Raw genomic sequence first — 16,991 nt, 5'->3', positions numbered from 1 at the left:
TAAACACTTAATTGTTTACTGAAATTCCCTGTAATAATTTTTCCTTTTTGAGCTTTCAACCTTAGATCTTTCAAGTTCGCAAGTCGCAAAAGGAAATGTTAATGAGATAAGGTTAAAATTCAAGGAAAGCAAGTAAAATAAATTACGTTATAAATTCCACATGAAGAACAACTGTTACGGTAATACACAATAAAGCCTCGTGTGCTAATGCTCTAAAATTAAAATCGTTTTAAGTCCTGATGTTTCACTCTGATAAGCAGAATATTTTCAAAGGATAGGCACGATGGGGTAGAATGAGAAAGATAAGAAGACAGAATCCGCTAAAATCACATACCTCTTTGTCTGCATCCTCTTGAAGAGCACTTTGTAGCCATATTTCAGCATCATTGAGTTCACAGTTCATATAACCAATTGACCATTCTGCGCGAGGCCTATGTTTCAACCCATCGTCTACGGGCACCAAAGTAAGATTATGTTCTGAAATACAAGACAAATATATTCTATTACGAAGGTTCTATCTTCACATTAAAAAAATGAGCCAATCAGTAATAGATTGCAAACGTGAATTTGTATAAGGAAAAATGACACTTTGCAACTTTTCTTATATCTTCAATTTATTTCATTAGTTTTTTCTATTTTCACAAAATTCTTTAATTTAAAAAATTAATTTTTGTGTACACTTATTTAAACGTATATACAGGATGACCAGAAAGTTCTGCATCACAGACAAAATTACGGTTTTTATGTTTCAACAGAACAAGACTTTGACGATACCAAAGCGTGTTGAAATCCTACTGTATGGCCGTGTAAGATACTCCGATATGTCTGTTATGAGTTCCAAGGGCAGAACACTAACTACTCACCAGCATCCGACACTAGTCAGTAAATTTCTTCAACAATTCTAAACAATGAGCTTAATCGCGAATTTACAGCTGATAAGAGGTCTTAGTACGCTCGAATTAGAGATCGCAAAAGGTATTGCTCGTCTTCCAAGGCCAATACCCGACTAAGTTCGGAAATGATCTATCCTTGGCCTCAATGATTTATGTTTGATGGTGCCTCTTTTTCTCCTCCAACTGTGCCAGCACAGTACATCATTGAATTAATAACAAGTTTCTGAGCATTGAACTGGTTGTAAAATTGCTATCGGATAGGCTTCACACTAATCAGACTTGAAACTTTTAGGTTTTGTGGTCCAAGGATAGCTTAAGTTTCGTGAATACAGCAATGGGATTCAACAAAAGGTTGTCTGCACAAAAGGATCGGAGACAATCGTAATGCAATAGGATTAAATAGAATGTCCAATATTCTCAGAAAAGTAGCTGCAAAATATGTTTAGAGGAAAAGGACAAACACGGAAATATTCTGTAATTTTTCCCTATGTTGCTGGAATTTTCAGCCAGACCGTGTATTACTGTCAGTCAACCTAAGGGTGTAATACCATCATTGTTCTTTCACTAGTGAAAGCTAAAAATTTTGATAAAGCAACCTTAATTATTACGATAATTTTAACAATGGAATTTATTTTATAATGTTTATGAAACCCAAAGAAAAATTCAATCATTTGTCTCGCTTCATTATTTGATTACTGTAATTTAATCCCTTAAAAATATATTTTACTATAACGACAAATACATTATATACTATATATATACACACACTGACATGCCACCGAATTAGGCACACCTGACTGCTTGAAGTACTTGAATTGCCACGCCCATATATAGGTTGCCTCGATTACTCGCATTTGGAGTATAGATAGGCAGGACCTGTGGCTTCAAAGCACAGTAGTCGTAATAAGCGGAATGGGAAAAGAATGGGATTATTTAGACGTGTTTGACTGTTTTATTGGTGCTCGACGAATGGGGCACTCCGTTTCAGACACTGAGAATCAATTGGAGTTTTCGCGTACCATAATTGAAAGAATGTCGAGACTTCCAAATGGAGGGAAGTCTTCTGGGAACCTGTCACAATACAAAGGTCAGTGCGCCCTCAATGAACATGGACTGTGCCGACTGAGCCGCATCGTACGAACTATTAGGGGCCCAACCCTGTCGCAAATCACACTGCAACTGAATGAAGATTCTATCCGAAGTATTAATGCACAGGCAGTTGAACGTTTCCTGCATCGCATTGGCTTCAGCGGCCACAGACCAAACCGAATGTTCCTGCTCACAGGCCGCTATCGGACTAAACGCCTTGGATGAACTCGAAGGCATAGGGATTGTACCATGGAACAATGTAAACAGGTGGCCTGAAGTGAAGAGTTCCAATTCCGACTGCATCGTGCTAATGGAAGAATCTGAATCTGATGACAATAACATCAAGTCATGGATCCCGCATGTCAGGTTGGTACAGTGCAAGATGGTGAGAGCTCTACTATGGCCAGGGGTATTTTCAGTTGAGCATCATTGGAACTATTAGTACGCGTAAGAGGATTCCTGAATACCAATCGATATGTGGACATCCTAGAGGACTACGTACACTTACTCATGGCCATGGTTCATGCCAATGGGACGAGAATTTTCCAGCAAGACAACTCCAGATTTGAATCCAGTGGAACATTTGTGGGATGTCGTGGAAAGAACTGTACGAAGCAGACAGCTCCCACCAGTGAATATGGATCAGCTATGGGGCGCTGTGGACGACGCATGGTTTGCAATATTTTCTGATGATGTCCAGAAACTGGTGGAGTTATTACCTCGCCGTGTTGCTGCAGTTTGTAAGGCTAGAGGGGTGCCGAATGGTATTAAGTAGGTGTGCTTAATTCAGTGGCAGGTTAATATATATATATATATATATATATATATATATATATATATATATATATATATATATATATATATATATATATATATATATATATACAAATTACGCATCAACAATTTTTGTTTTTATTTAATCGAATGTATACAATCTAACATGAAAACTTTTCAAATACCTGAGCTTGACGAAATTCTTCCTCCAATGAGCTCGAATCCACGCTGCATAGCAAACGACATCCAGTAACAGACTTGGAAACGATGCAGGGCTAAAGATAGATGCACTTTTCGATAATGTCTACTTAACTGAATTTTTCGCGGCCTGAAGTTCCTAAATATGGCACCTCTTCTAGTAGGACGAGTCACTCCAGAAAGTATCAACTTCAGATTTTCAAACCATCTGACAATATAAAAAAATATAAAAACGTACTTTTTAAAAAGAAAGAGGGAAAAACTTATAGCTGTAGTACTGCAGCACTAATTACGATTATAGTGAAAACATGATCGAATGTGTGTGGACTAAAAAAATGAAAATGTACAACGAGGTAACTTCAATATTTTGATATTTTAACATATTGTACAAATAACAATCAATAAAAGCGCAATATAATAACAATACAAACAATATTAAATAATAATTAATATTGTTTACAATGAAACAAACATGCAGACCAGGACAACATGCAAAGGAAGAACACGCGTTTGCCAATCGACGGCGAGTGTCCTAATTTTACGTATGTAGCTACAGTGTAATACGAGAGGGGGCATCGTTTGTTTATATTTATTCATCCTTTATTCATCCATTTTCGTACATAATTAGTCACAGACCAATACACAGGAACTGTCATATAATATTGAGATATTTGAGAATAATTAGTATTACATTAATTTTAGATAGTATCACTTAAATATTCATTCAAATCGTAATACTTTTTGTTTCTCAGAAATTTGAACAATTCCTTTTTGAACTTCGGTATGGTAAGTCGGCAACTTATTGTACAGTTTAGTGGATATAGCAAAAACATTTTTTTTTTCAAGTACAGGTATAGTTTACAAGTTTAGTATAATATGGTCTATGTTATTCTTGTGATATGTGTTATATGAATGTACATCATTTACATGAATAAAAATGTTTTCATTTCTTTTAACATATATAGTAATTTTGTATATATACAACAAAGGGATAATTAAAATTTTATTTAACTGAAAGGCATTTTAGAAGACTCTTGCTGATAGATTACAATCGTTTTTACTGCCTTCTTCTGTAAGCGAAAAGAAGAAGCACTAAGACACGAAGCTCTCCAGAAAATTATTTGAATGCTTAATAAAGACTGAAATTTAGCATAATGTAATGAAGGCAAAATATGTTTTGAAATAGAACTACGTAATCTTTAGATTACAAAAACTGTTTAATGTTTTATTTAAATCAATATGTTCATCTCAAGTAAGTCTGTCGTTTATTGTAACTTCTAAAAATTTGGTGGTGTGAGGAATCTACAGAAATTTAATTTAACACAAGAGAATGTACTATTTGAGCTCTATACGGGTAGTAAAAATTGAGTAGTTTAGTTTTCTTTACGTTTATCATCAACTGATTCTGAAACGTCCATTTTATCCAACGATTGGCAGTGTATTTCAAATTGCTTTTAATTCTACTATATTGTCTCCTGTTACTAAAACATTCACATCATCAGCGTATAGTACATGTTGAGGATACATAAATTGAATAAGCGTCATTTATGTACAATAAGGAAAGAAATTGATCCAGAATGGAGCTTTGAGGAACATCAGGGTAGATAGTAGCGATTTTGGAGGAAAAAACCTACTTCCATATTGTCAACTATTTTACATATTTGATCTACCTGTTTTCTGTTTGTCAAGTACGAGAAAAAACATTTATGCATTATATCTCTAACCTCATAATTTTGAAACTTGCCAATAGAAGAGAATGTTGTATACTATCAAAAGCTTTAGAGAAATCGATAAACAAACTTACTGTGTGTTTTTTTCTTTTCAAGAATATTAGAAATCTATGTAACCAAGTTAAACAGTGCAGTGCCGATTGATCTGTTTTCCTGAAAACTATTTTGAGAAGTCGAGATGAGATTATGGTGGGATATAAAACTTTTCAAGCGCGATAACATTACTGATTCAAAAATCTTTTAGAAAACAGGTAGAATAGAAATACGCCTGACGTTTTGGACATTATAAATATTTTCTTTTTTGTGTGTAAAGGTGTAACTTTCGCTATCTTTACTCTTCAGGATATATACCTAATTCAAATTATATATTTACAAAGTAACAGACATATTTTACTATTAAATGTTCACTTTTAATAACTATGGTGGGACTTCATCCATATCAGTAGAATGAGAACTAGAAAGCATTTTGATGCAAGTTAATAACGTTTCTTCAGATATCGGAGTCACATTTAGCTATGCTTATTACATAAGATGTTTCCTTCCATAGCGAGATCCGAAGTACCAGATGATAAGCATGTGTTTAACAAAATAATCATTTAAAACCTCAGTAATGGCAATGGGATTAGCAAAATAATTATTCCTATAGATACTCTCGATATTTCATGCATTCGGTTACTCTTCGTGGATTTGATATTACGCCCCACGCGCCTTTCATTTTATTTTTATGTTTACATATTATACTGTCACTGTAAATTCTTTTGGCTGCTCGAATAACTTTCTGATATACTTTTGTATGTTTCTATCTGAGCACTAAATTTAGCTGGTAAATTTATGAGTTTTCTTAAACCAATTATAATATACGAGGGATGATCCAAATTTAACGATAACTAATATACAGTACAACAGTTATGGTTTAAATAGTTTCTACATAGTCCCCTACCAAGCCGATGCATTTAATCTATCTTTTTTTTAAACCTTGGGTACCCTTAGAAAAAAATCTTTGTCTTGACCCCTCCCAAAATGCTTTCACGATAGTCAAATTTCTTGCTCTTGAGCTTTTCTTCGAGTTCGAGTAAAAGATAAAAGTCATTGGCTAGATCTGAAGAATAGGGCGGATGTTCGAGCAATTTAAAGCCTGTTTCTCGGCTGATACTTGACGACAGCTCTCACTTCGTTTTCCTCCCTTTGCGTGTTATCACCTCCACTGCTCGCATTCAAATGAATATAGCTCCCAGAAATAATTACCTATATATATATATATATATATGTGTGTGTGTGTGTTATATATTATTGAAAACTATTGAGAGTGTAAAGAGACAAAATTATTTTATTTAGATTTTTATGTTAAAATTATGCACAAGTATGTAGAAAAGAATCAACAAAATAACTGAATTTATTATTAACACTAGATAAATCATACATAGTGTTCTAAGATTCATGAGATAGTAGGAAACAAAAAATGTATATATATATTCAATTGAAAACGTTCTTTTTTTAAAAAAAATTAGTGGCTATTTTACAACTAATAGTTTCATGATAAGAAAATCCAGGATTAATAGCTTCAAATGTACAATGAAAATTATTTTATGGGGTAATAATTGACAGAGAGCCCTTCTACCTTGGTGAGTGGATACATTGATAACAGTATGTAGGTTCAAAGAGGGTTTAATTTCTCGGCTAAAGGCGTTAAAAAGTCGATATTTATATCGCCCAGAGAACTACGCCTTTCAATTTCCTGTATAGGTTTGTAAGAAGTTTCCAGACATTCTTGAAAAGAAAATCGTATATCAGATAAGGATCTTAGAATGGATCGAGTATAACATAGAGAATATTTTTAAATAACAGATTAGTACTCCTGAAGTTCAAGTTCTGAAGTTATTATTATTATTTTCTAATACTATTACCCAAATTATTTCAATTTATCATTTTGACTATTATTACCTACACATACCAACCTTAAAGTGCTACCGTATAGTAATGCCATAGGGATTTCAACTTCTCTGGCTTCACGAGGCTTCGTTTCAAGGGCAATACTCACATTTAGATTTTGTGATCTAAAAGCACGGAATGAGTCATGCTCCTACAACACATAAACACAAAATTACATAAATTACATAACACTTCCAAAATATTAATGCATAGGTAATTAGTTATGACTACACTTAATTTAAATCTCAGTCAAGCATACCAGCTCTGTATCCAAAATGCATATGAGAGAGTCATATACTTTCGTATTTGATTCAAATTACTCTACTTCTCTTATATTAATTCCTCTAATAGGACCTGATTTTCAATGGTTACCCCTTACGTGTTTTCTTATCTGAGGAATGGCAGAATCATGCCGAGCAAAGATCCAAAAGACTGCGTCTCTTGACGTATTTTCTGAGGACGAACAAGTCTTTCTATTAAGTGCACCTGTAGGTGCTCTCCTCTTCTTAGGGCCGATTTCGGAGACACCTTCCCATTGAAGGGATTAAATTATTCTGATCCGCTCGAGGTATCATACAACGAAGTCAAAGAACGATAAAATAACTGGAAATAGAAGTACAAGATATGTCGCTACTTAAACTTCACATAAAACGAAAACAAGAGAGTATTGTAAGGTGTAATTATTCTGTAATGAATATTTTTGTGTGACTGTGATCTCAAGTTTCTCTTAGAAAAATTTCCAAAATTAAGAAATTTAGGTTTCGCACAAGCAAATAAATTGCTGGGTACATTAAAAAATTCGACCTGTTTTTGACAGGTCATCGTTTGATGAAATATCGACTTCATAGCCGGTGCTACTAGTGCGTAAATCGTTTATCTAATAAAAGAGAAGTTACAGTAGCAATAGACAATGAGTGTGGACGAGGCGATCTTAGGAAACATGAGTATCATGTGGATAAAAGGAACTGATAAGGAATACAACAGACACTGTTTCCTTTTTGAATTCGACGAAGACAGTACTGCGACCACGGATTGTCATAACATTCGGCAAATTGACGATAGCACATGCGTTGCTGGTTTCGAACATGCATGAAAGGAGACAGAATCTATCGAGCTTATATCAAGACGTCTAGCAGTGTTTTCCGAAGAGGATATTTGACCAACTCATAAGAAACATCCCTGAGATAACTGTAGCGGGATTAGTGGACACTTCACGGTATATAAGAAGTAGAGTTGTGGGACCGTATGTCGCGTTCTAAGCCGCAACTATCGACGTCCAAACTGTAACTTCACCCAAAGAAGGAGTTAAATATGCAGTAAAATGTCAAAGAAATAATTCACTGAGAAGTCCTCGATACTAATACAATCATGAATGTCGTCTTCTACTGTGAACAGTTTGACAGACTTCAAGCAGTATTGCGATCAAAACGGCCATGTCTTGTCAATTACCAAAGAGTCATCATCCATCATGGCAACGCCAGGCCACATACCACTGTCATCAAATGCTCCGGGACCCTGAGCTTCAGAGTAATACTGTTGATTTTTCAAAACATTTATAGGTACAGGTTATGCGTCAATCAATAAACTTTCTAAAGTTCAGAAAATCTCGAATAGCCAAACCGATTGCAGTTCTATAAGAAGCCCATTTGCAGGACACTAACACGTGCCATGAATGAAAATAAACCCATTATTCCCTCCATCTAAATGTTTAATGAATTAACAGTTACAAATCAGTACCCATCAAGGAAGCTCCCAGTGATCTCATGAATACACGCTTCTTAACTCCGAGAAGCCTTTACAGTTTAATCAGAGCATTTAGCTGCCAGAGAATCTGGTATGATATTAAAAAAAGGAGTGTTACCAACCGAATGAGTGAATTATGTCAAAATAATCGCCACTTTGTACATTGTACACTTTCCTTGCTTCTTGTGTGATATAATTGGCAAAAGCTTGGCGAATTACTTCCGCATCAACATTCATAGCCAGTGACCTACTTAGCTGAGTGCTTCAAACGCTGGCTGGCGAACGCATGACAAATATCGAGTGAGATTTCTGCTTGCTAGGAAAAGGGTATTTGTATAACATAGGGGCGCACCCACAAGAGGGTCCACCGGGTTCAGATCCCTCTTCCTCCCCCCCCCCCCAAAAAAATATATATAATTTGACATACATTGTACATTTTCTTAATAAAACTATACTTGTTTAGCATAGAAATGATTCATATAAGCTAAGAATTCGATCTTACATTTTATCTGTACTCTTTCTTTTCTTACAATAACAATCTAGCTCTACATTTTTTCTCAGAATATATATGGCAGTACTCAACAATTACACAGGTTCGATACTACATAGATTAGCGTTTTTGCCCAATAAAAATTTCTGGATACGCGTCTGGTGTAACATGATGTTATATGGACTACTATTGTCTTAATCATTTCTGATTTTCCGATTTATCTTACAGAACTCCTCCCTAGCTACATGGTTAGCACGGGGGACTGGGCTCGATTTCCACTGGGAGCTCATATAGTTCGTATCCCACATTAAGCTCTAGGTCTACGAGGACCTCGGTGCTGGAAGGAATGTAAAACTTCAAACCAACTAACCAACTTATTTACCCTATAAACACGAGGCGTTAAGCACTAATGTCATTTCAGGTTTTCCTGGGGAGGAAGAGGGAGCACGTTTCTCCACCTACCTAAGAAGTATCACGTTTTTAGCCTTCCAAACTATGCTATGCATAAATGTCGGAAGTCTTACAGAACGGTTTTGTCCGTCCCTCTGTCAATAGGTATCAAAGCAAAAATGGTAAGAGATGTTAAGATTTGAGTTTATTGCAATCGATTCAGCATCCCAAGAAGAGGTTTCATCTCTTTCGTTAACTCTATTCAAACAAGAAGTGGTTCAAATTGGCTATTTCCGGTTTCAACATTTATCCCATAGAATAAACACGGTAACAGATAGCGAGAAGTAGTTTTCCGCGTCTCAAGACAACATATCATGACTTATCGATAACAATCTACCAATATTCAATACTTGTACCATGGTATAGAATTTCTACTGCATTTAAATTTATTGCAAACTGAACTTTTATGAGTGCGCCTTTCCAATTGTATTATTGAAAAAAATATCCTTAAGATCTTACCTGGTTACTTGAATATTCTGGCAGTTTATCTGGTGCACAATACGTAACGGAGTGATGATCATTAGGATTAGCAAGACAAACCCAATTGAGTTTTATGGTCAACTTTAAATTTGGTAGATGCAATAATTTGCAATCATCATACTTGGAGGCAGTTCGCACGTACACATTCAGATCTCCTTTAAATACGATTTTCGCTGCAAGACAATAATAATAATAATAATAATAATAATAATAATAATAATAATAATAATAATAATAATAATAATAATAATAATAATAATAATAATAAATGAATAATACACTTTACATTACAACAAACATAAAAAGTTTTATTATTTTTTAAAGTTCTTCTACTGTGCTTTAAAACAAAAAGAAACAAAAGATTTCTTTTGTAAATCGGTTTCCTATATGAGGCTTGAAATTACATGATTTGTGTACACCTTAGAAAATAATATATATACAGGAAAATAATATATGTATAATAATATATATACCGCTATATCTGCGCAAAACAATGAAATCATATTACTTGTGCTTGGAATATACTACGGTTTTGAACAACTTCCAATGAAAACTAAAAACTAAAATTAAGAATTCAAATACCGTTTGACCAATCCATGACAACCTCACTCCACGTGAGTTCCATTTCTTCAGTAGTGTTGTATGGATCGAGGGATGCATGAAGCAGTAACGTAAGTTGCTGGATGCTCATCGTCAATCTTCCATGAAACAACAAACGCATTTTGTCCCAGAATGGGAGAGGAGGGCTTGGATCTTTCGACGGAGATAGGATCTTTTCAAAATCTAAAAATATATTGTTACATGAAACATTAATGAAGTTTCTGCAAACAAATAGAAGACGTTCGCCAAATACACAAAAATTAAATTAGTTAATTTTCTTGATTTCACATTAAATTCTTTTGCAAACCAACAAACAAATCTAATTTCTACTTGAAAGAAAAGTTGCTAGTTGCATATTTCCAGTAATTCTGTAAATAAATAAATAAACGAAGTACAGTGGTACAGTCTGATTTGATCCTTGTACTTAAAATTCCTTGAATTATTTGTTATTGCTGGAGAATTTGGGTTACATGCACAGGACCGACACGGCATAGGATCGACACGGCGTAGGATCGACACGGCGTAGGATCGACACGGCATAGGATCGACACGGCACAGAACCGAAACGGCACAGGATCGACACGGCATAGGATCGACAGCAGAACTTTCATACGACCGAAATAATAAAAAATACATTATTTTATAATTACGCAATATTAAGTAACAATTATTTTCTCAAGGATATATAGGAGAGAACCGTCATACGATCAAAACGGCATAGGAACGAAACGGCGTAGGATCGACACGGCATAGGACCGAAACGGCACAGGGCCGACACGGCATAGGACCGAAACGGCACAGGACCGAAACGGCATAGGATCGACACGGCACAGGATCGACACGCACAGGATCGACATTCTGTAGGGTGGTCAACACTTTCTGAAAATATCAATATCGCATATCCATCACCTTGAATTTGTGGATATAAAAAATTATAAGGATAAATAATTCTAAATGGTCTATTTTTAAAAAAATTATATATATATATACAAATTGTATAAAAATATTGTGCGTAATATATCCATGCCGTAATAAATACACCTTTAATTTTGTGATATTAAAAAAAAATACGCTAAATAACTCCAATAGTTGATTCGAGGTTTTCAATACCGAATAAATAATATTATTTGTCTGATATTTTTATAATGCTGTAATTTTTTATGTATACTAAGTTGAAGTATGTACATGTAACTGCAATTTTAAAACTGTAGGCTTAGAATTTGCGTTTGGATTTTTTTTTTTTTTTTAAGCGAAGCAATGCACCTATGTTAAGTTGCCTCCTTTCAAATTTCAAATTGAAATCGGAAGCCAATCGTTTGTTATTGACTTTTTTGAAGAAAAATAGTAAAAATCGTATCTTTCTTAAAACATAAAGAGATGTTTACAAAATAAAGTTGGTATATGGCCAAATTTACCCTTGTTCCTCCACTTAAAATTTTGATTGAAAATCAAAATCAATTGTTTGATATGCGTATGCTACTAATTATTTTGAAAAAGAATAGTCTGTTTCGAAAAACATAAAGAGTCTTTTCAAGAGAAATGGGTGATGGAATTTCATATTGGCTCCACTTTAAAGTCTCGAATCAAAACCGAAGCCAAGCGTTTCTTATTGGTTGTTTTTAAGAGCAAATCGCTTGTTTCGAAAAAATAGAGAAAGAGATTTACAAAATAAATTTAGAATGTGATCAAATTCAATCTGATTCCTTTACTTACAAATTTCGATTCAAGACCAAAATCAATCGTTTGATATGGATTTGTTGTTGCTTGTTTGGAAGAAAAGTAATTTGATTCGAAAAACATAAGAATATAATTAAGAAATAATGTTGATGAAGGTGATTTGTTTCGGGGCGGTTTGCTTATTTTGAAGAAAAAATCACTTGTTTCAAAACAACCAGTAAAATATATCTATTTCCAGGATACATTTGGTGGTCAACTTCATACTGTTTTTTCTGCTTTTAAATATCGATTCAATACTCAAGCTAATAACATGTTTTCCTTTCTTATTGATTGGTTTGAAGAGGAAATAGTTTGTTTTGAAAATTATTAAGTGTCATTTACAAAATAAGGTTGGGTGGGCCAACTTTTTGGTGGTATTTCAAATTTCGATTTAAAATCAAACTCAATCATTTATTTTTCGTTCGTTATTGATTGTTTTGAAGAAAAACTAAGAGCCATTAAAGAAATTTTTATAGTAAAGGTGGTCACCTTCACAGGGTTCCTGCACTTCAAATTTCGTTCAAAGCATAAAACGGTTAAAATAATAAGAGAAACACAATCAGTACTCTACGCAAATGTTTAGGGGGTTCAGGGGCTTTAGGAACACAAGTTTATATAATATCAAGTGTTTATATATATAAACGTGCTAATATGATAAACGTGCTTAATTTTGCATAATACCTTGCTCAAGGGGGGTTTCAAAGTCCTTAATCCCTTTACTTCAGTACGCCACTAAACATCAATTATAAGTCATTCGTTATCCAAATTGTACTTCTTGTACTGATTCAATCCTTAATTTTAAAGTTCAAAATTATATGAGCACTTATTATGCTATTGGAAAAGAGCACATATTTTATGACAGTGCAAGGTAGTTTCTTGTTTTAACAATTGAAAGAAAGGAAAACACCAATAAAAGTAATAATAATACCTGACACGAATTCCGATAGTAAATCATATTTTATTATCTTATTTGAAACTTTGAGAAAATTGAAGCTCTACACCGAATACAAATTGGATAATAAGCAATGCTTTATAATTGCTTGATAAATTTCAAATTGAGAACAAAGAGAGTGATACTGTTTAAAAGAAAGATTGAATAAAAACAAGAATTTTAGGAATGATCTAAAAAATGGATCAAAGTATTATGATCTTGGCTAATATTAATTTTTGGATCAGTTACCATAAAATATTCGAACGGTCTCTAAATCGAGTTTTCTCCAGATATGTAGTTCTCCAGGTATAAGGAGTACAAGAAAAATTTCGATTAATTAAATATTTTGGATTTTTTTTTATAACGGGCCACAAAATTTTTGGACGGTCCCTAAATCGACTTTTCATATTTTTTACGCAATAAGCGTATATTACACTGAGTTAAGTGATATCTTGGGTTGGGTTACACTATATGTAGTTCTCCATATATAAGACATACAATAAAATTATTGATTGAATGAAATATATTGGACTTTTTGGATCAGGGGCTACAAACGTTTGGACGGTCCCTAAATCAAGGTTTCGTATTACTTTCGGAATAAGCACATCATGCTGAGCTAAGTGATAGTTTTGGTTTGGCTGCACTATATGTAGTTCTTCAGATATAAGACGTACAAGATTTTTTTTTATTGAATGAAATATATTAGATTTTTTGGATCAAGGGCAACAGAATTTTTGAATGGCCCCTAAATCGAGCTTTCGTTTTATTCAGGCACTAAGCACATCATACTGAGTTCAGTCATAGTTTAGGTTTGGGTACACTATATGTTGTTCTCCAGATATAAAGCCTACAAGAAATTTATTGTCTGAAATATATTGGATCTTTTGATCCAATAATAGTCCTTCATCCTCCATTTATACATTAAGCAAGTAACAGTATAACGTGTACATTACGTGATACACTTTGTATTTTATGGTGTGATGTTTAATAATAAATTATTAACAGAATACCCGTTCTTCGCACGGGGAGAATAGTTTCATTTTGAGCATAAAGGGCAATGGAATCTGAGTATGGATTTAAACTGCATCGGGAGTGTTACTGTTCGTCTGAGTGACTCCAAACACTATTTCATCGACACTAATATCGGTATTATTTTTTATCATTATATATATAGTGTGTAACTTCATTAATGTAATGAACGTCTGGAGGTGATTCCTGGACTCGGAAGAAGAATTTAAATGAAACGAAGTCTTTAGCTTATCATAATTATAACTTCTATGCCAATGGTAACGGATGATCAATCAACGGCTTCCTGTTCAACTTAAGAGTGTGTAAAAATGAGAAAAAAATAACTTTGATCCAGAGTAGGTTTATAACGACTGTGCATAAGACAGTCAGGGGCAAAAGATCATGTACGATGAACTAGAGTATAAGGGATTCTTCACATAACAACAGTGATTCCCACAAATTATGTGAATATAATTTGAGCCAAAGTAAGCTAGATTAAAAGATTTCCTCCCCGTAATGCGTAAATTCGTGGAAGATAATAACTACGAGTACAGAAGGAATGAAACTCGACGATACTCAAGGTTTTGCGCGTGTTGCACAAGGAAAGAAAGAAATACAATTTCAAATTATCGATTTATTCTGTTTCGGAGAAGGTAGGATAACTGAAATACTCAGAGGTACCTTGTACAGTATTTGTGCAATGCAGTATGTGTACACGAGACAGCTATGAAGAATAACAGTTCACAGTCTGATATTGTCGACCGTTGACCGCATTGCAAAGATGACATCGGCGAAGCAAATTTTTCCGCGTGTGATCAAGCACATCTGAAATTTCGTAGATGATAGCCGCAGCTATATTACATCGAGCTACAAGTTCTTCGACTGTCGTGGCCGGAGTTTCATACGTATCCCCGAAATAAAAAATCAAGCAGCGTGAGGTAGAATGAACGAGGTTGTCATAACACAGGTTTTTCTCTCCCAATCTGAGAATGTTTCATTTAGGTAAGTCTGCATATTCCTGTCAAAATGTGCAGGTGTACTATCATACTGAAATCACATCTGCTGTTTTATGTTCAAGGGCACATGTTCTATCAATTTTGGGAGAAAATTACGTAAAAATAAAAGATACGTACTCTCACACAGGCAGACCGATAATAAATAAGATCCTACCACAAAATTATCCACCACACCACACCAAATTTCTGCTGCTGATCGTTTACTAGAGTTGCATGTGGGTTTTTACGCCATACACATGATAGTTTCAAGACGGTTTTGATCATTCGACGTACGCTGTCTTCAAGTTCAGCTGTCCATATGGGGCTATTTCCTCCGATTTCACGTACGAGAAACCGAAGGGACCCCTCTCTCGAAGTCGAATATGGAGGCGTGGAAAAATACAAGGAAAGTTACTCTCTTTTGAGGGCGACGGTCATGATATAAACGCCTCACTTCTGGGCTATTGCCCTTTGCTACTCCATAAATGAGTTGCATATCTGCCAGCTCGTGGACAGGGTAATCTTCCATCGCGCAGGCGTGTACAGGTTAACACAATCAATTTTACTTAAACACCAACGTCTACACTTTTACACGACCTTAAATACCTGGACACAACCCTCTACCGTTGAACACAACATTTCCCATCCTGTTATACAGCAATTACACGTGTAACAGTAGAGCATCTGACTATGTATATCACTCACAAGTTGCGTAGATGCTTATTACAACTCAGCCATGCTAACTGAAGCCATTCCACAATAAAACTTCAAGACAGCCTTCTGTAAGCCACTCGCAATTGGCACACAAGGGACGATAGTTCCGTAGGTATTCCTCCGTGTAGGTATTCCATACAGCTCTAAGGTATGTACATTAGAATGTCGAAAAAAGACTATCCTTTTTTTAAAATGTACTTTCAAAACAAGCTTCCTTTGAGAAAATTTCTCCGGCAATGATAAAATCAAAATGTAAGTGGTCTACACTAGGATAGTATTTTGGTATATTCACAATAGCAATGAAGTTTTTCATAGTTCAGGGAAAAGTTGAGGTTTGCCAACTCGAAGGAAGGGGAAAACGCCATCAAAAGTATTCCTGGGAGAAGATTCATCTAACGGATAAATCAAGTATACTATTCCAGCGCACTTCTTGGTATCGTTATGCAACGTGTACAACATCCCTTGTTTCTCCACTTTTGTTGCTTCTGTGCACAGAAGTACCATATTCCACGGAATTACATATTACGAGGAAGAAACCGTTTAATGCAGCTTACTTTTGCCCCATATCTATTCACACAATATTTGGAATCCCTGGGTCATGTGGAGAATTCCTTGTACACTCGTTCATCACATATGATCTTTGCATTTTTCGATGTTATATTTATTTACATGCCGCCTGACTGTCCTATGCACAGTCGTTTTAAACCTAATCTGGATCAAAGTTATTTTTCCTTTTTCACACACTCTTGGACAGGAAGCCGTTCATTTATCATCCGTTACCATTAGCCTAGAAGATATAAGTGTGATACGTTAAAGACTTCGTTCCATTTAAAATCTTCTTCCGAGACGTCATTATGTACTGATACTAAATAGATGAATCACACATGTGTATCTCTCTTTCTTTCGAATTCTGAGTGTTCTTCTAACTTGAACGATGCACTATTATTTTTTAATGTTAAATCTTGTACTTGATTGATCATTTCTTCATTCAACGTTTGATAAAATACTCAAAGGAATACTCCAGTTTCTTTGGAAGTCATCCTTGCATCGTCACTGTACACTAATCGAATCTACGACTAAAAACAATGGACAGTCTTTTGCCCGACTTCAATCCGACGTTTTGTTCATGAGTTATGGCGGTTTATACATTTTTCCGACAAATTTTCGGGTGTTACACCCAGGTTGTTGTGTAGTTTTTGTTTTATTTCGGTGTCAGGAATCACCTAACGACGTTTGTTATATTAATTAAGT

General features: G+C 34.7%; 1 protein-coding gene across 2 annotated transcripts in view; it reads right to left on the bottom strand.

Annotated features, from left to right (window-relative positions):
- hob (bridge-like lipid transfer protein family member hobbit) overlaps window positions 1–16,991 on the bottom strand; it is a 176,363-nt gene that overhangs the window by 48,536 nt on the left and 110,836 nt on the right. For both annotated transcript variants that reach the window (XM_081771445.1, XM_081771446.1), the window contains exons 20-24: window positions 10,359–10,559; window positions 9,756–9,949; window positions 6,640–6,764; window positions 2,942–3,162; window positions 335–477 (exon numbers count right to left, since the gene is read on the bottom strand). In XM_081771445.1, coding sequence (XP_081627571.1) covers window positions 335–477; window positions 2,942–3,162; window positions 6,640–6,764; window positions 9,756–9,949; window positions 10,359–10,559 — 884 coding nt within the window. The remainder of the gene's footprint in view (window positions 1–334; window positions 478–2,941; window positions 3,163–6,639; window positions 6,765–9,755; window positions 9,950–10,358; window positions 10,560–16,991) is intronic.

This window comes from Thermobia domestica, chromosome 9, assembly GCF_964235325.1.
Source record: "Thermobia domestica chromosome 9, izTheDome1.hap1.1, whole genome shotgun sequence".
Lineage (NCBI taxonomy): Eukaryota > Metazoa > Arthropoda > Insecta > Zygentoma > Lepismatidae > Thermobia > Thermobia domestica.
Note: the sequence above shows the minus strand (reverse complement) of the source record. Positions and strands in the feature narration are given on the sequence as shown.